The sequence below is a fragment of the Aulonocara stuartgranti genome (genome assembly GCF_965226115.1).
Source record: "Aulonocara stuartgranti genome assembly, chromosome: 4".
NCBI lineage: Eukaryota > Metazoa > Chordata > Actinopteri > Cichliformes > Cichlidae > Aulonocara > Aulonocara stuartgranti.
In genome coordinates, this window is record NC_138942.1 from 31,140,096 (window position 1) to 31,166,440 (window position 26,345).

General features: G+C 37.4%; 2 protein-coding genes across 4 annotated transcripts; one reads left to right on the forward strand and one right to left on the reverse strand.

Moving 5' to 3' along the window:
* Positions 1-224: 224 nt before the first annotated feature.
* Positions 225-6,043, reverse strand: praf2 (PRA1 domain family, member 2). Its single transcript, XM_082529990.1, has 3 exons — positions 5,842-6,043; positions 3,998-4,215; positions 225-2,721 (listed from the first exon to the last, which is right to left on the reverse strand). Exons 1-3 carry the CDS (start codon positions 6,018-6,020, stop codon positions 2,582-2,584), a joined length of 537 nt encoding a protein of 178 aa, XP_082386116.1. The 5' UTR covers positions 6,021-6,043; the 3' UTR covers positions 225-2,581.
* A 3,506-nt stretch (positions 6,044-9,549) lies between these two features.
* On the forward strand, positions 9,550-25,758 carry copz2 (COPI coat complex subunit zeta 2). Of its 3 annotated transcripts, none has more exons than XR_014276399.1 (10): positions 9,550-9,725; positions 17,049-17,117; positions 18,081-18,165; positions 18,884-18,975; positions 20,741-20,796; positions 21,408-21,485; positions 21,695-21,746; positions 21,995-22,103; positions 22,679-22,717; positions 24,377-24,429. XR_014276399.1 is itself a non-coding variant. In XM_082530384.1 (9 exons), the coding sequence occupies exons 1-9, from the start codon at positions 9,708-9,710 to the stop codon at positions 24,422-24,424; spliced, it is 537 nt and encodes a 178-aa protein (XP_082386510.1). In that variant the 5' UTR covers positions 9,571-9,707; the 3' UTR covers positions 24,425-25,758. The 3 variants fall into 3 exon arrangements, 1 of the variants encoding a protein (XP_082386510.1); XR_014276400.1 differs by lacking the exon at positions 21,995-22,103 and adding an exon at positions 24,551-25,758 and having other exon boundaries at positions 9,570-9,725; positions 24,377-24,506; XM_082530384.1 differs by lacking the exon at positions 21,995-22,103 and having other exon boundaries at positions 9,571-9,725; positions 24,377-25,758.
* The last annotated feature ends 587 nt before the right edge of the window (positions 25,759-26,345 follow it).

Genomic DNA, 26,345 nt, shown 5'->3' on the forward strand with positions numbered 1-26,345 from the left:
AAGATAGATTGATATAATTTCTTCTGTATTCTAACCTGCCAACTAGTTGACTGTGACCTCTGTCTGGCGTTCGCTGTCATACTTTTACTGTAAGATATTTACTTGGTACATCATTCTGACAAACCAAAGGTTCTTTGAAAATCTCTATATCATGTTTTTTTGCACATTAATTTAGTTGAATTTATTCCATTTTTGGCATTGCTTACTAGAAAATCAGCACAAACTGCAGTTTGACATTCTTTTTTATTTATAAAAAAATGCTATAAACATTCCAGGACATTGTTCAAGAAACACAATTCAAACATTAAGCTGATTTGAAGGCAACACTTCAGGATTTGTTACATTTTTATCGTCATTCAACAAACTTCTTTCAATTTACATTCTTGCAGCTCGGATTTAAGTGTCCAAAGTTATGTTGTGAAGCAGGGTCAGACCAACCATTAAGAGGGTTGGCTGATGGTTAAAAAAAAGATTAGCAGAAGCATGACTTGTTCAGGATCTATAAGAATCACGATTGCTGTGTTTACCTGTACTAACAGAGATTTTCAAATCTGTAATGGCACATATACAACAGGGTAACAAGTTCTTTAAACATTAAAATGTGCACACATAAACAAAATCTTATATTGTTTACTTCATAATGACTGGTTTAAAGAGAACAGTACTGGAGGAACCTTTTTGAAGCATTATTTGCAAACTTGCATTGAAATGAACAGAAGAAAAGTCACAAATAGGATTAAAATAATATATTCAGTCACAAGCGAGATCACTAAAGTCTATCAACATTTTCTCTACAGTCCAGAAAAATAGTGAAGAAGATTTTCAGACAGTCTGTGCTGAGACACATCAGTGTGGCTAGGAGAAAAGTGTACTGTTACCACAAATGCTCTTAAAGCAGGCAATGCATTTTATTTATGGTAACAAAACTTTATTAAGAAATTCTAAGAAAATTTTACTTTACTGATCTCCTCCTGAAATGGTTTAATCAGCTGTCAGCACTGAGAGACTGGGCAATCCCAGTGATAAGAAGATGTGGAATGTAATGGGGAGCTATGTGAGTAAAGCTTATTCTTCTTGAGAAAATAGATATAATAATTATTTTTAAATATTAATTTGTTTCTTTCATACACCTATTCTGCACTTATTGGTCCTCAAAGATTTCTACAATCAATCAGATTTATCCTGACCTCATTCTTCATATCACACCAAGATTTTCTTGTAGCACAACCCCATTTTTAGCACCAAAAACAGGAAACTGACTTATAAAAAATTTGGTTAATACAGGTTGGGTTACTACAATACCAAGGGTGTTTCAAGATTTTGGCTCTGCTTGTTGTATTAATACAAAATATCCATCTTATAAAGTCAATTTCTGTTGCTGCTTCCACAAAACCATATTAGCTTAAATGCTATAATGTTTATAGGTTACACTACATTTATTGCCTTGTTACAAATGGATTGATAGATAGTTTGTAATTTTGACTTCTAATGTCCCGTATTGGCAGGACAGTCAGATTTATTTGGACGTTACACTTCAGCTCTACCAAAGAATTGACATAAAATATGGAAGTAGCCACTCTAAAGTCGCTGATTGAATACACAAGTTCCACTGCGAAGCCTTAAGTTGAGGTTTTTGCCTGTGCAACCTAGATGTTTTAGTTTTTAGTACTAATAATACTATTATGTCAACGGGGAAAAGAAATAACTGAAAACAGTAGAGTACTAAAAATCAGGGAAAAATATATTTGAAGACATTTTTGAAGTTAACATTATACAATTGATTTGTAATTGTATGAGGAAAACATGGTTGGATTGATACTTGGGCGGTTAGATTCATTATTCAAAGTAAACAGGCTGGGCTGGTTTAACATGAATTCTGCTAATAATCTCATATGACAGCTTTTAGGAATAAGCTTTGTCATACTTTAGGATATGGAAATAAAAAGGATTACTTGGTATTCAGTGTGAGACAGGATGCAGCACAGTTTTTGTTCTGGTTCAGACGGTTGATTTGAAGAGTGCAGAGGACAAAATTAAATTGTGGCATCAGATCTCACAACAGAATAAAACCCACAAATCATGGTTTTGTTTCTTTCTTTTTTTTCTTTTCAAAATACATATTTTGATGTAAAAATAAATTTTCTAGATATTACACACTGGACGGATATAAATAAGCCACTTTGAGAGTGTATGTGTTTTTCTTTTTAAGTAATTTCCAGAAATATTTAGAGTTTATCAAGCTCTATGGAAATATCATCCACAGAAAGCTAAATACATGGTTACATCACTTCACATGTAGTGAATTGACAGACTTTGCAAAACAATGTGCTTAAAGTGCAAAGACAGACCAGAAATGACTTCATATCTGTTGACTTCTGAGACTGTCACCTGTCAGTCATGCTGTTACTTCTGATTTTGATCAGTTAACAAACCAAATCACAACTTGACATTTTTTGGCTGACTCCCCCTCTCTCGCTATGGTAATGTTGTGATGCTCTGTTTTCTCTCCCTGCTATCGCCCACCTACATCTTCACCTTCATCTCTCCCCCCAATTGTCCACCATCATCTTCTTCATTCTGTTTAGGATCCTGCCTCCTGCTCCTGTCCCAAGGCCTCTAAAAGAATTCCCATTGGAGTCCTCTTCAAACCAATGCTTTCGAGTTTGTTTTCCAGCTTGTTCTTCAGACTGCGGAGCCTCACTGATGCATGGATGAGAACCACTGGAAAGAAGAGAGACAAGACTTTCTGTCCAACAGAACTTTTCTGCTTCTTGTTTGAATAAGACCCACACACACTGCATTCAGACACACAATAAGTCCTCAACAAGTTCTGCAAACTATTTGCTTTCCTTCTTCTAGCTTCTGCTCAAATTCAGCAGCTGTCCATATTGACACCAAAAAACAATCATGTTATCTTTGGATGACCAGGCAGCTATTTTCTTATCTGTAACACATTACCTAATAATAAAGGCCTTTATTTTATAATAATATTTATAATTTTTCATGCTTCGATTTATGTTTGAACCTTATCTGTGTTTTCCCCAAACAAGCTGCTTTTTTGCAAATTTGTGCAAAAAAAGTTGATAACTTTGTGGTTCTGGCTAGAATTTTAAGTCTTTTTCTAGAGCGACAACCCAAAAATATGATGGCTCTACCCACAGCATAATTTCATAAGTTTGATTTTAGAACTTAAACTAACTTCCTAACAAACAAACCTATGGCCTGAGTTATAATTGCTATGAAAACCCAAGGACAAAGCAATAAGTGGTTCAGGAGAATCCAACAGAAACGTGAGGCTGTCATCTGCAAGAAGCCTTTACACGTCATACTATTTCCCTTTAATGCAATGAGAGAATTGTACAACCCAATAATGAATAACCATTAATTTACAACGTGTCCTTTTAATGTCTCATCTCTCTTTTTTTTTATCCAGAATGCTCACCTGCAACTCCTCATTTATCCTATTTTGTATCAAAGCACAGGTACAAAAACTCAGTATATGTATAACTTCTCTCAATTTAAATATGAGCAAGAGACAGAGTCAAAACATCAACGTTTTTTACATTGCAACACCAAGACTGATCGGCAAACACCATATACAGAAGTAAAGATGGGGCTGTTATGCAGGCTATGATGCTATCTGCTCTACCACCTAGCTGTGGCTCAGTAGGTAGAGCTGGTCATCATGCATCAGGACTTTAATGCCTGGCTACTCCAGAAATGTCTTTTAAAAAGCAACTTGATAAACAACAATGAAGACAAATTTACTGATCGGTCAGACTAACTCACAAGTGTTGACTCCAGTGCTAATAAAGCAAACCAATGTATCACATGGCAGTGGTTTGGAAAGTCTTTAGAGATGTTGATTTATCAAAACCAAGCCCATGCACTTGTGAAAAGAATGCCTGCTTCACAGGTTCCCAAAACAGCCAAACTTTGTTTTCATAATCTGGTCAAATTTGCAGCATACGATTTAGTGTGTATTTTTCTGTCTTACTGAATATAGGGAAGGCTATCCCAAACAGAAATACGGCCACTCCTCCCAGCACTGATATGAAGAGGTAGCTAGCCACAAGAATGGCCAACATAGAGACTGTTGGGTGGTTTCTACGGAAACGGCGAATAGGAGCTTGGTTCTCTGCAGCCCAGACAAAGCCAGTGAACAACAAGGTGACCACCGTCATGCCAGTGAAAAGCTGGAAGGGCTCGAAATACCTGAGAGGAGACAGGAATAACTGTAAGTAATGGATATACATAATGAGACTAGCATCTTGACCTCCAAAGACCCGAACTCTTTCATGTCATGCATTTTCAATTTCTCTTTGCTATTTGGGCTGATTGGGACCTGATGACTGTAAAAATAAAGAATTACGTGATTTTTTTTTTTACCTGATTTTTGGTTCTGAAAAAAATGACATCCACATATGAAGAAATTAGTTTTAAATTTCGATAGAACAGTGGCAGTATAATATCCTCGTAAGTGGATATCAGGTCCTTGTAGAGCAAAATTTAGTATTTTGGTCCAGACAACCCAAAATGTGATGTCCACATATGTGGACGCCAGGTCCTAGGAGCTTAATGCTTAATAAGGAAAAAACAAGTATTACTGAGAGATTCTCTGTTGGTTCTGCCAGTCACTGAGAAATCAGCTGCTTAAACCCCGTTCACTCAGACCAAGAAACTGGTCAGTGATCCTGCTTTCTGGTACAGACCCCTGATCTGTCGTCTGCCTTTGTTATTTGGACTAACTGTAATGAACGTTGTCCTGATTCACTCTCTATGTTATTGTCATATACAGACTTTGGATATTACTAAGTGTACTATATAAAGTAACTCTACATGAATTCATTGAATATGTTAGCAGTCCTGTTGGAAACTAAATTCAAAGTTCAACAAAAACGTGGGTCTGAAAAACTGTCTACAGCAGATGAACAGTGTGTGCATTCAATGTCCTAAAGAAAGTAATTTGAGTTTCTTGAGGAAAAAAAAAACAAAAACACAAACAGTGCTTTTCTTACATTCAGTGTAAATAATCTAAATTGTGGTGCATACCAGCAAGCCATATTGTGCCAGAAGAGAAACTACTACAAACTTCTTTCATCACCTTATGTACTTGTCACATAAGAAGATGATCTTGATTAGTCAAATTGAAACTGGATGATATGCCTCCAAGTCATCTGCTCCACTCCTTAAAGTTACAACTTGCATTTGAATCTTTTGGTTCAGTGTGGTCCAGAAGATTCTCCTAGTGCACGTTTATGGAGGCAGGAGGTCTGTCCACAATTAAAGTAATTAAACTTGAACCAATGTGGAGGTTGTTTGGTTTGATGTTTATTTCTAATACGCTTTTCATCCTTCCTATGAGCTCACTGTCCGGTCTCTAAAACTTGTTTGTTCCCAATTTGCTACTCTATAAAAACAAACAAAACAAACAAAACAACACACACTCTTGGTGCACAACCTCAAATTTTGGGTTTAAGGATAGAACTGGAAGGAAATATGTTAGTCCTCGGACTGTGTGGCATTTCCTTTAACGTGCTGTAACAGATCGTTGAGATCAGCTGCCTTCTTCCATTCCCACGAGAAATGGAGGTTGGCAGATCTGACTAAGATGTTCATTACTCCAAATCTGTGTCTCGCTCTCGTGTGTGAAACTGTATGGCCAAGAGACGATGTCATGGTCATGGAGCCTGTTCGTTTTGGCTGTTGCTGAAATGCAAGTCACTAAAAGGAGTTCAGCACAACCCTGCAAATTCATAAACTTTGCTGCTTACTAGAATGAGAGAGAGAATGGTCAGTGTGAGAGGGGGGTGCTGACCACGTCAGAACAACGAAACCTACCCCACTATGAGCAGGAAGCCAAGCACGCACAGGAAATAATTGCTCTGGTAGTAAAGCAGGTTGTTAATGATGCGGTTATTCCAGCGGTCCAAGTTACGCACATCTGGCGTGGCGAACCGGGTCGAACACAGGAGGAAATCATCCAGACTCCGGAGGGGTGGCGGCTGCACGCCTGCCATCTTTTCTAAGCGATAAATACACGAGCTTTCCCAGAGTGCAACGGGGGACGAAGAAATGGGGAAGAACGCTCCAGAGCCGAACTGGCTCGAGCGCGCAATCCCTAATAGCGAGAATGCGCGCTCGTCCACGCAGTAGTTTGGGAACACTGAAGTATCCTTACTAATAGTAATACCTCTTATTACCACTCACTTGTAGCCCGTTGTGTTTTGTACTCAGTCAATAAGTGGAGCATATTTTAGGATGTTAAAATGTTTTACATTAGTTAAACTGCCACGTTTGCCATTTTTATCAATTAGCACCTAGTTTCGACTGTATTCAGTAAAATCGATTATATTACACAGAGTCCACGCGTGGCACAGGAAAAAAAGTTTTGTTTTTTTTTGAAAGGCACCCATAGTTGCTTTGTGATTTAATCTATTTAATATTTTTATTTTGTTTTCTCAATTTTATATAGTTACTGAAACTATAAAAATAAATTTGAGTATTCAGAAGAAGGGAATGGTTTTGGGGTTACCTATTCATGTTTTCAATCTTAATTTGTAAAACTAAACTTATGAAATAGATGTACCGTAAAATAAAATGTTTCTGTCCCTCCAGGTGTTGTCTTCAAAAATACTAACAAGTGATAATTATTTGACTTCAAGGTACAAACCTCTGGATACGTCCTATGATTTCTTTGAATGATACCTTTTGGACAGAGGATTTAGATAGTTCCACATATCAACAATAATATGGTAAATGGTAAATGGACTGGTTCTTATACAGCGCTTTTCTATATCTGAGCCCTCAAAGCGCTTTATGGTTCTGCCTCATCATTAATCTGAAAACACAATTTTCTCTCTTTCATTAATGCCGTTACAATTAATTTTATACTAGTGTTTCATCTCTCAACCAGCATCTAATTCTTTCAAACCTTTCCAAATAAATAGTCCCACTGGATCAAACCAAATTTGATCCAGTACAAATTAACCACAACAATTTTACAGATATTCTATTCTTTGTTGTTTTAAATTTCCAGGAGAGACCTTTGTCAGACCTTTGTCATTGATAGTGAGATTTGCTGGCTGAGGCAGCTGAAAAACTGACCACAAGCTATGACATTTTACAAAGTGAGACCTCTGTGGGAGGTGGATATGAAACAGTATACTTACATACCTTGCTCATACATACTGATCACTCTAGACCAGAAATGAATTTGAGATATGGTTGGAGTAATTCATATCTTTGCATTTATCACTCTTTACAAAGCGTGATAAATGCAGAGGAGGAGAGCATAATCTTTATTCTTTTCATGGCATTCTGAAGGAAGCATTGTGCTGCAAGCCATCACGAAAAAAGCTCGTAATTCTTCAAAGCCAGTCATAACAGACAAAGTGCTGTGCCAGTAATCGCCTTTTATTTAAAACATTCATGTATCAATGTGCAAAAACTAAGACATAACTGTTGAAATGGCTCTTTGGGTTGTTCTTCCTTTGTTTTGTATGTTCATCAAATGTGATTGTTTTTGTGTCAAATTTGGACTTTTTTTATATATCTATTTATTTATTTTAGTGTGTTGTGCGGTGCCGTTAATTGTACAGCTTGCTTAACCTCTTCACATCTACCAGGTCACCAGTGACCGATTTAGGTCTAAGATTACATCCTGCTGTGAGTATTCTGCGACCCTCTTATGGTCCTCCGTCCATCCTGCTTAGCTCCTTCCAGCTGTCTCAGGATCTCCTTAGGGTTGCAGTGGAGGGCTACAGAATGTGTGACCACTACTTCAAATGATGGGTCTGCCTTCATCACCTCAGGGTTGCTGCTTCACCATCTTCAGTTAGATACAGTCACATTCCCCACCATGTTCTCTACCAGTGAAAATTTCCTTTACTGGACAGCACCCAGACCTTGTCCACAGTGACATTGCCACCCCCACTACCCAATGCAGTTGAATGAGAACATGGATAGGACTAGTGGTAGTAACTTTTCCAAAAAGTACTTTATTGAAGTACAGTTTCAGTGTGCTTTTTCTATATATTTTTTCTGTATCTTACTCTACTTCTGCATCACTATATTCTTGATTCAAATGCTATACTTTGTGCTCCATACCATTATTTCTTTTAGTTAGTAATTTTTTATTTTGCTTGGTTATGAAGAATAATGCACAGATTAATTGAATCTTAAACAAATAAATAAATAAAACAACAAAACTTTCCTGCAGCAGACTGGAAGCCAGTCCAGAGTGAACAACGTCAGCTGGGATAGATTTGGGAAGTTAAAGTTGCATAAAATGTCATGTACAGGACATTTGTCTTCTACAGAACATAAAATAGATATTTGGGGCAAGCACAGAAGCAGCCAATATCAGGTCAACTGACAATCTGTGTGGATATTCATTCTTCACGCTCTGTATTTATTTTTATTCTAATGTGCAGATAAGTGTCAGGAATGAAAATCATGCATATTTTGAGCATTTAGAGGTTGAATCCTCGAATCTCTGCAATACAGGTATTGATAGCAACATTAGCACAGCTACTAGACATAATAGCTACTTTTATGGAGAAATACAGCAGGTTACAAAGTACCAGATTTCTGTAAAAATCAGTCCTTACATAATCCACAATAACAAACACTTGTTGCATTTTTATGTCATTGACAAAAAAAGAAATGTAGAACCTACATGGGGTTATTTGACCAAATCTGCAAAAGTATGGGGGATCAAACAAGAGACAGCAACACAGTGGTGACAACAAAGGCATGAGCTTGTGAACAGTATAGGCTGGTGGGATGCAAATGAAGTGACTATGGCTATATGCACTGCAGGATCCTAAGGTTGAGATGTCTCTGCAGGTAAGATCTGGGTACATAGCACTATATGAGAGAGGTTTGACTACCGTATAGATTTGACAGTATTTAATATAATCACCTACCCCCACTTAACATGATCAGTGCACTTCACATTTCAGCTGAATCATTCAAACAAAGAATTTGATTTTAGTAATGAATGCGTTTTTCTAATAGAACACAAAAGAATAACCAATTACCTCTATAAAAGGTTTACAGTGTTTTTATTTGTGATCTTTCTCATTTTACAGGGAGAGCGGAACATGTAAAGCCTTGACTGTGATTTTCTTACACTGTAAAAATACAATGTTTGCTTTTCCAAATTCACCAGTCAGCTGTCATTATATTTCTACATCATAGCAGAAATGCACAAAGAACAGTTTCCACATCTAACTTGTTAAGATCTAAAAATACTTTCCACCAATCCCCCCCCCCCCCCCCCGTGGAATATTCGTGACATCACCACACTAGGATTAGGAAAAGTATTGCAGTAAATAACTGGATCAAGGAATGATTTTACTGTAGATGTGGATCGAACTAGCATGTGCGGGGTGGTGTGTTTGACTTCCGCCTGCTACATGTGGCACATGAACTGCTCTTATCCAGAGTAGACTCCTTAAGAGCATCTCGACTTTTATCGTGAAAGGCTCAGACAGACAAGAAGTGGGAGGAGGGCGAAGCGTCGGGATCGCGCTTCACTCCTATGGTTCTATTCGGTTGGCTGCTGCGAGCGCGTGAGCGCGCCCGGGCGGCTCCGTAAAGAAGAGAAAGAAAAAAAATAAAAGCGCTGATCTCGGCGTGACAGCTCAGAGCTGTCCACGTCAACACACCGAGCGAGCGGAGCGACGGCAGCAGCAGCAGCAATGGATTCCACGTCTCCGGTGAGCCTCTCCGCCGTTTCACCAACTAGAACGGGAACCAGTGTTCTTTCATTTCCAGGTGGATGGGATATTAATGTGCTCGGCGGTTTATATATTTTGGTTAGCAGTGTGCGGGACATTTGTTGCACTATAGCAGTTAAGGTGTTCGGCAAGAAGGGGGGTGGTAGACAGGCGGGAGGGAGGCTGGGAGGGGGGCTTGGGTGCAGATTGTCCATAAAGCAGAAACAGCTTTTATTTTTAAGTTAATGCTAGTGGACTCGGACTGGAGCTGACTGTGGACACGCAGGCCTGGTAACTGTCACGAAGCTAAAGTCACACTTTTTCTTTCTATGTGTATGTCATATGTACAAATATTATTGCTGATGGTGCTGACAGCGCGACAACTTCTTACGTTGTGAAGTAAATTCCATTACCGTGGAGCGGCTGACCCACAGCTGTTACACACTTATCCACACAGAGTCCAGCGTGGAGCGCAACAGGATGGCGCTACACGGTAATCAAGCAAAGCTTCGGTTCCTGCACGGATCACGCGTGTAAAGCGGACACTGTAGTGTTTAATGGAACAAGCGGTATGGTTAAAGCCGGTCTGCGTATTTAAATGCCTGCGTGTGTTGAGCATATGTGGACTGACGTGTAGACCAGAGCAGGTGCCACGTCCACTGTTCTCTCTCTCGCTCGCTCGCTCCTCTTTTGCCCTGCGCACCATTTATTCACTCCCTCTCGCCCTCTCTCTCTCTCTCTGCGTGTGTGAGTGTAAGTTTCTCTTTCTCTCTCATCCGTGCTTCTCCAGAATACCTCTATCTGTCCTAATTCTTTCTTCTTGGTTTACTCTTTCTCGGCTCTTAAAAGTATGATCTTAGCCTGCTTATCATCGTTTTCCTTATAAAGGACCGTAAATTGCATCATTTTGCATACAAAACTAGTGATACTCCTACACAATGTTTTGCTTTGTTATATATTGTTGAACAATATGCAGCAAAGGCAAAAAGTAGCTTTCTTATGTAATTTTACTAAAGTATTTTAAAGAAACTTTGCATTTTACTGCATGTTACTGTAGAACTTTGGCATTTTTTACATACAAAATCCTTTATTGTCCCAACAGCCCCAACTCGAATATCTATAACAGGAGAAATCTACTTGATAATGAATGAATATCATATAATATAAGGGCTGTTACTTTCAATATACTTATCTATTTACACTTTTCTAGTCAGTAGTTTCTGTGTAAGTAGTCTGTGAGTGTTGAGTATTTTTACATTGTGGCTTTGCTACTCAAGTAATCACCATGTGTACTACAACAAAGTAACTTAATCTAAGTGAAAGATTCACATTTTCCATTCCTTTCTTTCAGCTCTAAATTGGATGGAACAGCCACAGCACCAAATTGCTGCTTACATGTTTATAAGAGGAATACATTCATATATAGGACAGAAAGCAGGGATAATGTGTTTATTGATATCAGTGTACTATTTTTAGTTGTGTTACAACCATTTTCCACTGGCTAAATGTTCAGAGATCGTGGTTTATATTGATATTGATGTTTAAAGTAAGAATCTTCTACAATTAACTGGCTGATTTACAACTAAAAGTGAGCAATGGAAAAGTAATAGCAAAAGTCAAATATAAAAACATGTATCTCGTGTATAAGGTAGGTCATGTAAAAATGCAACTCTTTAAAATACTACAGATGCCACTGGTTACTGCCCAAATGTTACTGGTATAGATGTTGGCCTACTGCATCCCCATCCATGCACTGATGGATATTTATCCAAATACTTTTGGATAAATGTAACTGTAACTACAATTCTAAATTGACATCCTAAATAAAGTAATATAAGTACATTATTCTGATAATACTCAGAACTGCATCGTCAGCGTATGATTCTTACAATGCCAGCTGTATAATTTGATTTACGTCTAGCTAATGTAAATTATCTGAGTAATTCTTTTACTTTTCTCTTACTTCTTCTCACCATCTTGCTCTTTCACTTCCGTTGAGATTTTTGATTATGCGTCTTTCTCAGACTCATTCTTTCTTTTTCCTGCCTCCCTGGTTTCATCTCTGCCCCTTCTTGCTTGTATGTGTCTTGCTCCTTTCTCATGCATTTGCATCTTAATAATAGGGTTACACCCCCTATTTACTATTGCATGTCTGTGAAATTAAAGTTACATTTACATGATCTGTTTTTAATCTGGCCTTTTCTGGTTCTTTTCTTTTGGATCACTGTTATTAAGTGGAGTCATTTAAAACAACTGATCCTTCAGAAAAAAACCCCCACTATAAGTTGCACATTTAAAACACTGGGGGACATGGTTAACTCTCAATATCTACACAGGGGATTAAAAATATTAATTAAAAAAAAGGTCAAGTGAAATATTCAGCCAACAAATTCATTTCACATAGATGCTAAACCAGCTAAGTCTGTACTTGGTTAGCTAGCCCAATTTACTGGCCCAGACATGGTGAGAGCTGCTGTTGCTTCTCCATCTCCATCATCATTAGAGCTTTGCTTGTCAATGTACTAAAGGAGTTATTAATAACTCATGTTATCTTCTCAACATGTTGGCCAAGGTGGTTAGCAAGAGGAGACTAATCTATTACAATGATAAATCACTAAACCCCGTTTATTTGTTCATGCTAACTGTGCTTCCACACAAAACGCAAGTTTTGCAGCTCAAAACTGATCTCAGAGATTTGAGACTGACATTGTAGTCCAAAAGGTGTAGATGAGCCACAAAATATTTTCAAAAGTTTAACATTATAACAGTGTACCAGAACAATTAAATTAAGAGGACAATAAAAGTATCAGCCACAGGGGTAAAATTTATAATCAGTATTGAACATCCGACAACCCTTCAGCAAAAAAGAAACATAATAGATCACCAAACTACGGAGCCCCTCTGATGACATGGTCCAAAAAATAAATAAATTGTGGCCACAAAATACTATTTCGTGGGCACAAAATGGGTATAACGTGCGCACGAAATGCTAATTTGTGGGCACAAAACACTTGACCGATAACCGTGATCCTTCCCAGGCCCTTGCAGTTGGTTGGCAATAAAATCTATCCCGGCGTCCAGGTCGTACTTACGTCTGTAAAGCAACTGGGCTCTCAATAATAATAATTGCTATATAACTTTTGCACTGTCCACTTCCTGCTGTGACAAAACAAATTTCCCACGTGTGGGACTAATAAAGGTTATCTTATCTTAATATCCTGTTTAAATGTCTCTCCGTAATAATGGTTCCTTGCAATGCCAGGATTTTCAAAATGCATTTGTAGCTCATTCCCAGCCTAAAATAAAACTCAATCATACTGTCTCTGTCCATGGTGTATAGGTTTAGCCTACTCTTATGCTTATGTCTCTACACAGCTGTCCAGGAATTGTATCAATATGATGTGCGCACGTTATCTATTTTGTTGCCACAAACGCATAATTCGTTGCCACGTTATACTCAATTCGTGCCCACAAATTAGCATTTCGTGCGTGCGTTATACCTATTTCGTGCCCTCGAAATAGTATTTTGTGGCCACAAATAAGTATTTCGTGGGCACGTTATACTATTTCAAGGGCACGAAGTAGTATTTTGTGGCCACAATTTATTTATATTTTGGACCATGTCATCAGAGGGGCTCCGTACCAAACAGCAAAGAGGTCATTGATAAAGTACAGTTCATTTTTTTAATTAAAATCAATGTTTGACTTTAAAATGAGCCACATTTAGCATTTCCTTTATTACAGCATCAGCTAAAAATATCCTTTATTTTGCAAATTGTGTTCCTACCATGCAATCGCATGGCAAGATGCTGTAAATGGACCAAACTTCAGTCAGGAGAACTGAGATAACCCATCCACAATACGAGGTTAGTCATTAATTTACTGTTGCATGGGCTGGGCTGTAGTTACATCATAAGGTTTTAAAAACTGAGCTTTAAAATGTATAGTGGTAATAAAAACAGAGGCTGACAGTGATCACTGCCTTTTTTTAGGGGCTTGTTCAGATTAAATAGAACAAGATACAAAACATTAAAACATGTTAAAAACACAACAGCCTTAATAAACGCAGAGTAGTTTGGACCCAGAAGCAGGGTTGATACGTCATCACTTAAAGACCGGATACTTAGGGAGACAGTATTTGTCAAAGTAACATCCACATGAATGGCAGAACCCAATAGAACATTGAACAAAGCATCACACTGCCTTTGCCAGCTTGTCTTCTTCCCATAGTGCATCTTGGTTCCAGGTGTTCTTCAGGTAAGTGACATACATGCCATCCACTTGATGTGAAAAAAATTCAAAGATTTGGCAGACCAAGCTACCTTCATCCATCGCTCAAAGGTCCAATTCTGATATTCACATTCCAATTGTTGCCACATTCCACGGTGAATAGGGGTCAGCATGGCATCCTGAGTGTTCTGCGGCCATGATGCTCCAACTGTGTATTCTGAAACCTTTCTATCGGAATCTGCATTACATTTTTCAGCAGTTTGAGCTACAACAGCTTGTCTCTTGAATCCGACCACACAGACCAGCCTTCATTCCCCATGTGCATCAATGAGCCTTGGCCACCCATGACGTTGGTTCACCACTGTTCCTTCCTTGGACCACTTTTGATTAGGGATGGGTATTGATAAGATTTTCACGATTCCGATTCCATTTTCGATTCTGTTTAACGATTCGATTCTTTATCAATTCTCTTATTGATTCTTTTTAAAAAAAGGAGACCACTAAAGTCAATTAGCTTAGAACTTTGTTTTATATCTTCCCTTTGAACAAGATAGAAATTTAGGAGTAGCATGGCCTTACAAACCCAACAGTGAGATCTTAAGAGATCCAGCCTATGGCTCTTCAATGGGGTGTCACAGGGTCCCCGGGGAAAAAAAACTGTAAAATAATAAAATAAATATTCTTCTGTAGGAATAACAAAGTATAACATAAATTATTCTGTAGCAATTACACAAGAATATCCAGTAATGTCCCTGCCTACAATTAAATACATTCACTTACCGAAAATCGGGGCATCTGCTGTGGCAAATGGGTGCAAGCCTTTTACCACAAACTTAGTCACTGCTCAAACTTAGTCACATTCGTCTATCCTGGCCTGAAAGGAGACGCTACCGGTAGACTGCAGCGAGAACTGCCAGCATCTGAGCCAGCCAGACTCTGTCTCATCATGGTCACTAAATGCACAGTAATAGCAGGTTTTGTAATAAGGCGGATCGCGCTAACATAATATGCACTGTTAGTTGATTATTTACCTGCCGCATTAACGGGAGAAGACGTGCAAACGTTACCGCTGCTGCTGGGTTGAGATTCACGAGTCCGGAGCGGAATTAAAATCACGACATTCATTTAAGGTCATCGCGTGTTTTGTGAGCAAATGCTTTTGCATATTCGCAGTGTTTCCTCCCTCAAATGAAATATCTACTTTGCAAGTATTGCAAGTTGCCCTGTTGTCATCCGTTCTCATAAAGTATAACCAAACTTTTGAGCGTTTAAGCCTCTTAGGCGCCGTTTCCTGCCAGGTAAATGACGCTCCGCAACGTGGTGACGTCATTCGGGGCGACTGGAATCGATAAGGGAATCGTTTGCAAAAATGGCAAACAATTCCAAGGAATTGAAACAGTGGGAACCGGTTCTCAACAAGAACCGGTTTTCGATACCCATCCCTACTTTTGATACATATTGAAAACTATACACTGGGAACATCCAAGAAAGAGCTGCAGTATTGGAGATGCTCTGACAGTCATCTAGCCGCCACAATTTGGCCCTTGCCAGACTCTCTGGTGGAACAGAGGCCATGATGAAGAGTTAATCAGTGTTATTCATATCACCAGTCAGTGATCATAATGTTATGCAATGTGGATATGAAAGACAGGGTCAGAGGCAGATTGCACCAGAAGTTTCAGTATTCAAATCTCTTTCCAAAATATGATTCTTCAGCTTGATATCTGTTAATGAGTTTAAGTTTGCTGTTTATCTAAACATAGACTGCACAATACTTAATAATGGCTGACATATTGCACCTGGACCCTTCAGCACTTAATAAAACTTACTAACTAGGTGACTGCTGAATGTACTCGTGCTTGTAGCCATTAGCAAACTAGCTAAGAACAGAGACATAAGCATATAGGATCTGTTCTCATGCCTGAAACTCATATTTGTTTAATTGGACAGTGGTACATTTGTCTCCTAGTAACTAATTCATAATTCAGTGGCATCTTTACCGGCTAAAACATGTTCTGAAGACCCAATGAAAACTATTTGATGTAACATTTTTTAATATAATATGTATTGGGCTATAGGTTGACATAACCTACACTCCATGATCAGAGATATTCTTTTTATACTTTAGAGTTTCTGGTTTCCTGGAAAAATATTGAGAACTCCTTCTGCACTTGGTAGCAAATAATAGTCTTTATTTTTATGGCCTTGCCTTGTGACTTGAGCTAGCTGCTAGCTTTCCTTCAGTCAGTTGTCAGCATACACCTCACGTGCACTTTGCTAATCAGAATGTTGTTAAGAGTAGGTATTTCTGCTGCATCTTCACCTGCTTCCAGGGTGTATGGAGAAAGGAAAAGAAAGGAGTAAAAAATAGTATTAAGAATGACCTCGTTGCATGACAAATTAAAGTAAAAGACTTGCAGTACTTGTCATTGGTTATGTAGTGTTTACCTACAAATGCTATATGCTATAACTACAGTATGTTGGAGTATGTCCGTGTATGTTTACTCATCACTTAAAGTTCAGTCAGCATCAACATAACAAGAAACACGTTTGATCAAATGAAGGATAGACTGAGCCATCTACAGCTTTAGGACTCTGGTTATGTGAGCCTGGAATACTGGACTTTGGATGAGCTAAGTGTCTGGTCTAAGTTCTGTGATACACTCTGACTGTGAATCTGTGCTAGTCAGTGCATAACAGAACTTTGTCCCGGGTCTGAAAAATCATCGCAGGGATGGACAGATAGCTGTCTAGATGTGGATGCAGGAGAATGGAAAATGTATTAAGTAGAAATATGTGATAATTCCCAGAACTGGAAAACTGTAAAACAAACCAGGATAAACAACAAAGATTAAAACACTGAATAAACTGCAGCATAAATTGTAGAAACTGGTTGGACTGGGCAGCTTCAGTGTGTGTAAGTAGATGAGAGAGTATTTAAAAGAGGCTGCTGCTGCAATGCTCTTTTAAGTGTTATCCAGGTATGAGAGGAACAGATGTGACTGAAGCTATGCTATTATGTTCAAGATGTTTCCCCAAGATGACTCAGCGAAGCTAAAATATTTTCAATGTTCTTTCTGTTTATCGCTGCAGGAACCGTCCCTCTACACAGTTAAAGCAGTTTTTATTCTCGACAATGATGGAAACAGACTTTTGTCAAAGGTGAGTTCAATGTGGTCTTTACACAAGGGAAAAAATGGAAGCGCTTTAATATAAACTTTGTTTTGTATGACAAAAATATGAAAGGGAGTACTTTCATGAATAAGTCACAATATGGGACATAAGTTTTATATGACTTAAACATGAAATTTACATTGCACAATAAACAATAACCATTTACTACTGAGGGTAATTTAAATTTACTTCAAAGCCCTGTATCTGAATTTTTTGTACTTTTTTCTTGTAGAAAATGTAAACAGTATTTTGAGGAACACATTAATATATTTGTTAAGATGTGCCTTGATCAGCCTTATTGTTGTCTTATACATCTGCAATGTTTATTTCAGAACTGTTCCAAATAATTATTGCTGTACAATATTAGAAAGAGACCTCTGATGATTAAGAGCAGCACTTAGTGAGAGTAGGGTAGAAGAACGTCCTTTCTTCAAAGCACCTCAATCAGGACCAGGATCAGTGAGAGACAGTCACCTGCTGTGTGTGTGTGTGTGTGGGGGGAGGGGGGGGGTGAATGAAAAGCGAAGACAGAAAATAGGACAAGCGATGTCTGTAGAGTAAATATGAAACCAGTCAGTTAGCTTACCAACTAGCTTGGAAATTTCCAAACAAAACAAAATCTGAGTTTTCAGTGACTGATTCACAAATAACGACTGCCCTGATTATCACCAGCTGAGTCGTCTACCTACAGTCAGAAATAATAAGTGGCTATGGCCGAAGTAGATAAACCTGAGAAAAGATTTCTCAGCTTCAACTTGATTAAAGTAACTAACAGTGAGTGCAAAGGATGCCGCTGATATGTTTGTGTGGGTTAGGGGTGCATTTGATTGAGTTGATTTCATTGTTTGTAACAGTAAATACTAACTGGTAAAGTTTAACTATCAAGTTTAGAATTTATTAGCAACGCACTATGTAAGTAAACTGAGTCACTCATAAAAGTTCCTGTTTTAGTACTATGACCCAGAGCTTTACCCCTCCATGAAGGAGCAGAAAACCTTTGAAAGGAATGTTTTTAACAAGACACACAAAGCAGACAGTAAGTTCCACTCTCTTCTGTTTTATGTAGATCTGTTCTGGTGTGTGATGCATGCGCCCCCACCCCCACCCGTCGCTCCCTCCCTTTGTATTGTGCTGAATGTTCACAGACGTCTCCAGTGTCCAGACTGTTACACACTCTCTTGTCACTTGTAACCTAAATCACTTTTTACATTGACCTGGTTTCCACCCGCCAAACCATGCTAGACCATTATTTGTGGCAGAACGCTGTAGTTGGTATTACCCTTGTAAAACTTTTGGGTTTTCATTCATTTGGATGAAAAACCTGACCTACCCATAAGCTTTTTTGTAGGATTCCAAGTTTCACCCAACTGATACCTGAGTCTCTACCCCTGGCCTCTTTAACACGTTGCCATTATCTCTCCTTTTGTCCTAATCTTCATTCCTTATTTTCTCCACTTCTGCTTTGTCTTTCTTCTCCCCTTTTATGTTTTATCTATCAGTTCCACTCCTTCCCAACATTCATTTGTATCATTTGTTTCTCCGACTCATCTCCTTCCTCTCTTTATATCAAGTTTCTGTCTAATTGCTTTTCTGTCACTCGTCTCTGCCTTCTTTCCCTCTCACCCCTTTGCTTGCCTGTCACTATATATTTGGCAGTTGTGTCACTGAATAAACTTTATTTTACACTTCTATATAGAAGCAAATTAATAAAGTCATGCTTATGCTAACCCTGTCACGTCTCATTCTCTATCTAGATGAAATAGCTTTTCTGGAAGGCATGACCATCGTGTACAAGAGCAGTATAGATCTTTTCTTCTACGTTGTGGGAAGTGCTCAGGAAAATGAGGTGAATTAAATTTTGTCTGCCAATAAAGTACATCTGCAGTAATAAAATTAAAATTCATTGTGAATATGTTACGTCAAGTTTATCTGCATATGTTTTAAAAGGAGCTCAGTCATTTTTGTTCAAATGTTTACTCACATAAGCGTGCTTTTATTTTTTTATTTATTTTTTTATTTATTTTTTTAAATTTTATTCTGCTTTGTATTCTGAAGGCAGAATGGCATGTGTTCCATGTCACCAGACGGTTTCTTGTTTCTTCTCAGCTCTTAAACAACAAATTCATCCAATATTATTTTTCACACAAATCACATAAGTTACAGTAGTAACCTCTTAACAAGAGTTAGGCTCATATCAATATTTTTTTATGGAATTCTCAGCTGTAGGCACACAAGACAGTTTAAAGGTAATTACTTGTTGTTTCTAAATTCAGTTGCCTGCTCTGGTGTCACAGAAAGGTTGCATTTCTTATGCAGCATTCTCAGAGTCAGATTAATGTTTCACTGACATTAAGACAAACAGGCAAAGAAAGCAAAAAACAAAAAACCTTGAATAGGTCAGCATGTCCACTGGACACTGAGCCAAAGTAAGAATGAACATTTTAGGAATATAAGAAACAAAGACAGTGCTGGGGTTTTCTTTGCTCTGTTAGAACGTTGTTGGGGGTTATTTGAACTTTAATAATTCAGTGTTAGAAGTAAAATACTCCTTAAAGTTAATCAAATGAAGTCAATTGTCCAAATTTCTAGAAGACTATAAAATATTATATTATATTATACATATTATAATATTACATATATATTAATATTATATTATATATTATATTATATATTATATTATATTAATATTATATTATATTAATATTACTATATAATATAAAATAATACTATAAAATATATTGTATTTTGTCTACAATATATTGTAGACAAAATACAATATATTTTATTGTATTATGTATTATAGAAATACATAAATATAATATTTATGTGTTTCTATAAATACTCTTTGGTGCAATGCAAAAAAAAAAAAGTAAAGACGGAAAAAAACCTGGAAAAAGTTGTGTGTTTATACACTACAATTGAAAACTTGGCGATACCTTCACATAATAATGATTTCTATTGTAAAATGCTAAAGATTATTTTCAAGGAAAAATAAGATACTCCATGAAATCTACTTAATTAGTCTAGTAATTGCTCTTCAAATTGAGGTGCTTCAGGGCAGTAACATTTACCATAAAGGTTCAGTTAGCTACAGTCTCTTTCATTTGTACAGCCTGTGGGATTTATGGATTTTTTAAAGCTATTTTCAGGGATTGTTCTATATGTTGCAGTTGTGTGGAGATTATTTTGGGTTACAGCTTGGTTGGAAAGTTTTAAACCTATAATGATTAATAAAAGAACACTTCTCATGAGCAGCATATTCACCGATATCACAGGTGTCGAAATCCAGGGCTCGAGGGCCGGTATCCTGCAGGTTAAATGGCTAAATGACCTCCTCAACATGTCTTGAAGTTCTCCAGAAGCCTGATAATGAACTAATCATTTGATTCAGGTGTGTTGACCCAGATTGAGATCTAAAACCTGCAGGACACCGGCCCTCGAGGCCTGGAGTTCGACACCTCTGACCTATATACTTTGCTAAGCTGGTATATGTTGAATGTGCAATATTTAGCTTATTTAGGCCATGAAATCTAATTGATTCTGCTTTAACATCAATTTGCATTGATTTATATCTTTGTATCTCATATACTGACTTTTCTTTTTCTTGGTAGCTCATGCTGATGTCAGTACTTAACTGCCTGTTTGACTCCACCAGTCACATCCTCAGGTACCGTCTTCAAAAAAAAGTTTTTTGTTTTCAAGAAAAAACAAAAACTGCATAAGTGAGTGGTTTCATTGATATTTTGTAATGATGTTTAGAACAATACAGAGGTAATCAGAGCCCAAATAGAGAAATTCACAATCTTCTTTTTCAGACTTTTCTTCATGCAAATGAATTAGAGCTTTTGTCCTCCATGTAGCCTCAGTAGCATCAAAGTGTTATAATAAATAATGTGAAATATAAATAATTATATTTAATAAATAAATTAAACTAAATGACAAATAGTACTCCTTTTTCATTTTAACCTGTTAAAGCTCATATCAGAGTCCCTCACTGTTTATTGCAACATTAGTCAAACAATGATGGGTATGGTTACTATGGGAACCAATGCAATAGTAATGCAGTGTGTGAGTAACTGAGACTAAGGAGAGATTGAGCTATTGTGAGGGCAAAAAATAAAAATAAAGCAATTATGGGTTTTTAAAAAGCCAGAAATGTGAATACTTTAAGTTACTTAAGTTAGAGGAATAAAAACTTTAACTTAAAATGATGATGATCATATGAGATCCTAAGTAACGTGTCTAATGACGCGTGTAATTTTTTTATTTATCCTGCAGGAAAAATGTGGAGCGGAGGTGTTTATTGGAAAACATGGAAGGAGTGTTTCTTGTTGTGGATGAAATCATTGATGGGGGGTGAGAGAAAGAAAAGTTTATCCAACTAGAATAGTCAATATGAGTTCCTTTTGATCATTTTGCCTGATATTTATAGGCAAAATGATGATAGGTATTTCTATTATTAAAATAAAAAAATGTTTAGTATGTAAAATGCCATGATCCCATAAGCAATCCCAGTCCTGCTTATACAGAACTCTACCCTTATTGGTTGTTTTTCCTGTTGCCAGGGTGATTCTGGAGAGTGATCCACAGCAGGTCCTACAGAAAGTCAACTACAGGGTAAGATTTCTGTCAGTTATTCCCCAAAACCTATTGTATCAGTATAACCATTGGAAATTCAAACAGAAAACAAGTGTGTTAGATTGTAGAAATACAAATCAATGCAGGTGTTTGGTCTGATTAGAACGGCTACATCAAGATTTGCTGTAGCTCCCTTTAGCTTTTTTGACTTGCTTCTTGCCTTCTCTTCCCTGTTTTACTTTTCTTCCTGTCCTTCTCCCTCTCTCTCTTCTTCTGATTGGTGTCAGCTAATGTCAGAGCCAGCCTATGGCTTCGTCCTCTTTGATTACATCACCGGTAACCTAGAGGCACAAACAGACAGGAGCCAGCTGCTGTAGACAGACAGACAGACCGAGGGTGAGAGAGGAAGAAGGCCAATGTGAAAGATAGTGACGTGGAGAGAGAGAAAGAGTGAGTGAGTGAGAGAGTAAGAATGAATGGATGAGAAGGAGTAAGACTCAGTGAAGGGAGGAAGGAGGAATGGGCAAAACAGAAAAGGTAAATGCATGGTGGGAGAGCATGTGGACTAACATGTTATTTTTCTATACTTGATAACTATGACCTGCTGGTGGCGCTAGAGTAACACTGAAGACGTCATCCAAGTGAAAAGAGTTATTCTCTGGGAACTGTGTCAATCAGATAATTAAAGTGAATGATTGCATACCAGACGGTGCTTGCCCTGAAGCTACACCACAAGCATGGCTACAAGCTCCACTATGAATTGTGACTGGTTGAACTGTTAACTAGCACTGTTTGAATGTCACTGGGTTATAGTGTGCTATTCTTTGTTCCACAGATCTAATGCACTGTGTGTGTGTGTGTGTGTGTGTGTGTGTGTGTGTGTGTGTGTGTGTGTGTGTGTGTGTGTGTGTGTGTGTGTGTGTGTGTGTGTGTTAAGTATTTGACTTTTTTTCATGTCATTTTGATTACAGGCGGATGAGAACCCATTAACTGAACAAAGCGTGGCTCAGGTAATACACAAGCAAACAGACTCTGTGAATATCATTGCCAAAGCTATACACACAAACATGAAGGCATCACATGCATACACAAATGCAGTGTAATTCAGTTCAGTTTTATTTATATAGCACCAATTTGCAACAACAGTCTTTTCAAGGCAGTTTTAATTGTAAAGTCAATCCTTCAGTGGGTCGGAGCTGTTTTAGAGGCACTGGAAGGACATAAAGGCATTTAATAATGTCACCCCCAAAAAAGCTAATGCTCTATAACTGACACACCACAATGAAGAAAAGGAGGATAACCATTAGTGGCAGAAGAGGAGATTCTCTAGTTGACGTATCAATTGCTTACTGAGCAATTACAATTATGTTTTGAGCTATAACAGACAATGCCTGACCTCACATATTTCCAAAGTTTTAGTCACATGGTAAATGGACTGGTTCTTATATAGTGCTTTTCTACAACTTGCCTCATTCACCCATTCATACAAGCATTTTAATGCTTTTTCTGCTAAAGTGCTTTATATCTGACATTCATTCATGCGCCGATTGATGCATCGGAGAGCAACTTGCGGTTAGTTTTTTGGCCGAGAATATTTGGCATGCACATTTATTATTTATCTTGATTGATGGACAGATGGAGGAGAGCTGAATACTAAACTCAGAGATCATGTCCACTCGTGTGTTTTCCCCATTTACTCAAATTAAAAGAGTTTTTGAAAAGATTATAAGCTATGAACGTTCATACCTTGGTTGACATTCTCATCTCATTTCCATTAGTTTCTAATTATGCTGCCTGTACATGATGATAGAAATTTGACAGCTTGTAGATCTTGACCAATGCAATGCTATTGACTAAACACAACTTGCGGTATATCTTGACTCTAACGTGCATCTAACGTTTTTACGTGATCAACACAATAGACACGCTGCACATTAGGCTGCCTTTAAATGCCATACTGAATCAAGGGCCTTTAAATTTGAGCTTAGTGCGCCACCTGCTGGCCGATTTCTCACTGCTGTAATTTAACCTCTTCTAAGGACTGAAAAACAGTTAAAAGATAAACCAGTAAAGAACATACAAGAACAAGCCGTTGAAACATGTAGATTTTGAAAACATTAACCCACTGTATTTATTTAGTGGCAGTAGAACAAAGATGTGTTTTGTATTACGATTTTGTTGCGCTTTAACATGGTGGCATGACTTCACATGGTTGTGAGCATAAGCTCAGCCTGCCCTCTAGTGTTTAAACAGTCGTACTGTAGCACCATGCTTTACTGTGCAGGAGTTCTCAGTTATGTAAAGCATTAGAACCACTCTACCTTTACTAAACAGACTTGTATTCTACGGTAAGATACTTTTTGACATTATATTGTAATGTAAAGGGTAATACTGGACTGTGCTAAGGTTTCAAAAACTTCTGTAACACATATATGAGAGCAACAGAACGAGCAGTGTTATAACTAAGTTACTATAGTCTAAACCCAATCTTTTCCTAAAACGAACTATTTCTGATGCCTAAACCAAATACATATCAGAAGTTAGAATAAACACATTAAATGATATATGTGCATACTACACAAAGGTTGCATTTTCTGTTTGTTTATAAAGCAGTTGTCATTCATGTTTTGTTATTATATAATTTTCTTTCATTTTTTTTACTTTTGCAGGTTTTGCAGTCAGCCAAGGAGCAGATCAAATGGTCTATACTGAAATGACTGAAAACAAATCTGATTTTCCAAAAAGAATGTTTCCAGTCCCAAAGCTATTTTACAGGGCCAAACTGAAGGGATGGATGTTACTGAAGTGATGGCCAATAGGCTGCCTTAGGTGTGTTTTTTGTGACATTTTTTTTCTATTGTGTGTGACAAGTATTTAATTCATTTGGGAGTAAACATAGCCCATATGTGGAGGTGCCATTTAGCAAGCCAAATGACACTTCTTATTTTATTATCATAAGTAATATGCAGGCAGCTATCCAGTACCTGAATTATCAAAAGAAGTGCAAGAGATTGGTGGAACAACATTGTTTTCAGTCCCACCGAACTGATCGTGGCTTCTGGGTTTCTTTGAAGAGTTATGCTCCCCCCCCCCCCTTTCACATTGTGTGTGTGTGTGTGTGTGTGTTTGACTGTGTCAACAATATTACAAAGCCAAATTAATTTCTATTACAACACTACAAGAATACAGAAGGTAATACTAAAAGTTTGTTGTATTGAGTTTCAATTGACTCGTTACACTCATGATTTCCATAATGCTTCTTTGAAGCCCAAAAGCAAATGCAGTTATGTTTTATGACACTAAGAAGGCACTGTGGTACAGATGCAGGAAATCTAATTTAAGGAAAGTCTGCACATGTGAATGAATTTTAGAACCAATGGGAGCTTAAAAAAGATAAAAATAAATAAATAAAAAAGTGCACAGGATCCTGTGGCCAGAGTTACAAAGAATATTGTCTATTCTACTGTTGTGATGATAATTAAAGATTTTAAAAGACATTACATGTTTTGTTAGTGGAGAGAAATATGGCCAAAGAGAAACTAATTATTATTTTTACATATGAATGTTGTTTTCTCTGTCTGCAAGAGAGATAATAAAACTATATTTGTCCTGGTTTCAGATGGTCTGCTTAGCCATTATATATTCTTGTACTTTTATTTTTACTTTCAATTAGTTCATCCCCGTGGATGCCGCATTTATTTGCGTTCAAAAGTGTCTAACATAATGAATATTAATAAGCACTCTAAAGGACTTCGTTTGTGTGGGCGTGGTCTGGAAAATTATTTGCAGAAATCAGGTGACGTCAGTTGGCACGTGGTTAAATTCACCGAGCCAGTGGTTCGTTATGGGTTTATTTTCCGATGATATTATTGGCTGGCTGCCGCACACGCCTGCAACTCATCGGAGGGCACAAGAAATCAGACGAAAGCCTTAAATTTAAGGTACAAAGAGAAAATTAATGTTTTTATGTTATTACCAGATTATTTATTATTTTGGCTGAAATTGAATTATTATTGATATCCTGAAATAAAACTGAATAATACTTTTGAAATGAAGGTTGTCTTTTCTTGATTTTCACCAGTGTTTAATCGTAATATTTGATCGTAGACCTATTTGATGTATTACTTCATAGTTAATTATATTTAATGGTTTAAAGAGTAACAATGTATTTAAATAAGTCATGAAAAATATATTTCCATGCATTGTATTGTTATTTTTTGATTATTTATTAATTTAGTCGAAGAAAGAGGTAAATCCTTTATAACAGCATCAGTAAGATTCAGCGTGATAGCAGCTACTCTTATTTAATTGATCCTTGGTGAAGGTGCAGCCTGAAAATAGGTGGAATAAAAGTGCATGCAATCAAAAAAAATATTAGTATGGATGAAATATTAGTAGGAATTCGACCGAAAAATGTTTTCACCATATTGAGTATCTTGGTCTGGCTGACATAGAGCGACAGAGAGCCATTGACTTTCACACCTACAGCCCATCTAGAATCGCCAAGTTACCTAATACATCTGACACGTCTGAATACTAGTTAAGAATGATTATTAATATCCATTGTACCACATGTGTAGAAACGAACATGGGGTCATAGAGATGAATTTTGGAATAGAACAGAAAAGCCCTTTATGG

Bases quoted from the DNA above. Each gene is read 5' to 3' on its own strand.
- praf2 (XM_082529990.1), bottom strand. From the start codon at position 6,020: ATGGCAGGCGTGCAGCCGCCACCCCTCCGGAGTCTGGATGATTTCCTC. The intron at 4,216-5,841 runs GTAGGTTTCGTT...GTCTCCTCTCAG, and splicing joins GGCTTCCTGCTCATAGTGGG to GTATTTCGAGCCCTTCCAGC. The intron at 2,722-3,997 runs GTAAGACAGAAA...TCTTCTTTCCAG, and splicing joins GATAGCCTTCCCTATATTCA to TGGTTCTCATCCATGCATCA.
- copz2 (XM_082530384.1), top strand. The intron at 20,797-21,407 runs GTACCGTCTTCA...TTTATCCTGCAG, and splicing joins TCCACCAGTCACATCCTCAG to GAAAAATGTGGAGCGGAGGT. The intron at 21,486-21,694 runs GTGAGAGAAAGA...TCCTGTTGCCAG, and splicing joins GATGAAATCATTGATGGGGG to GGTGATTCTGGAGAGTGATC.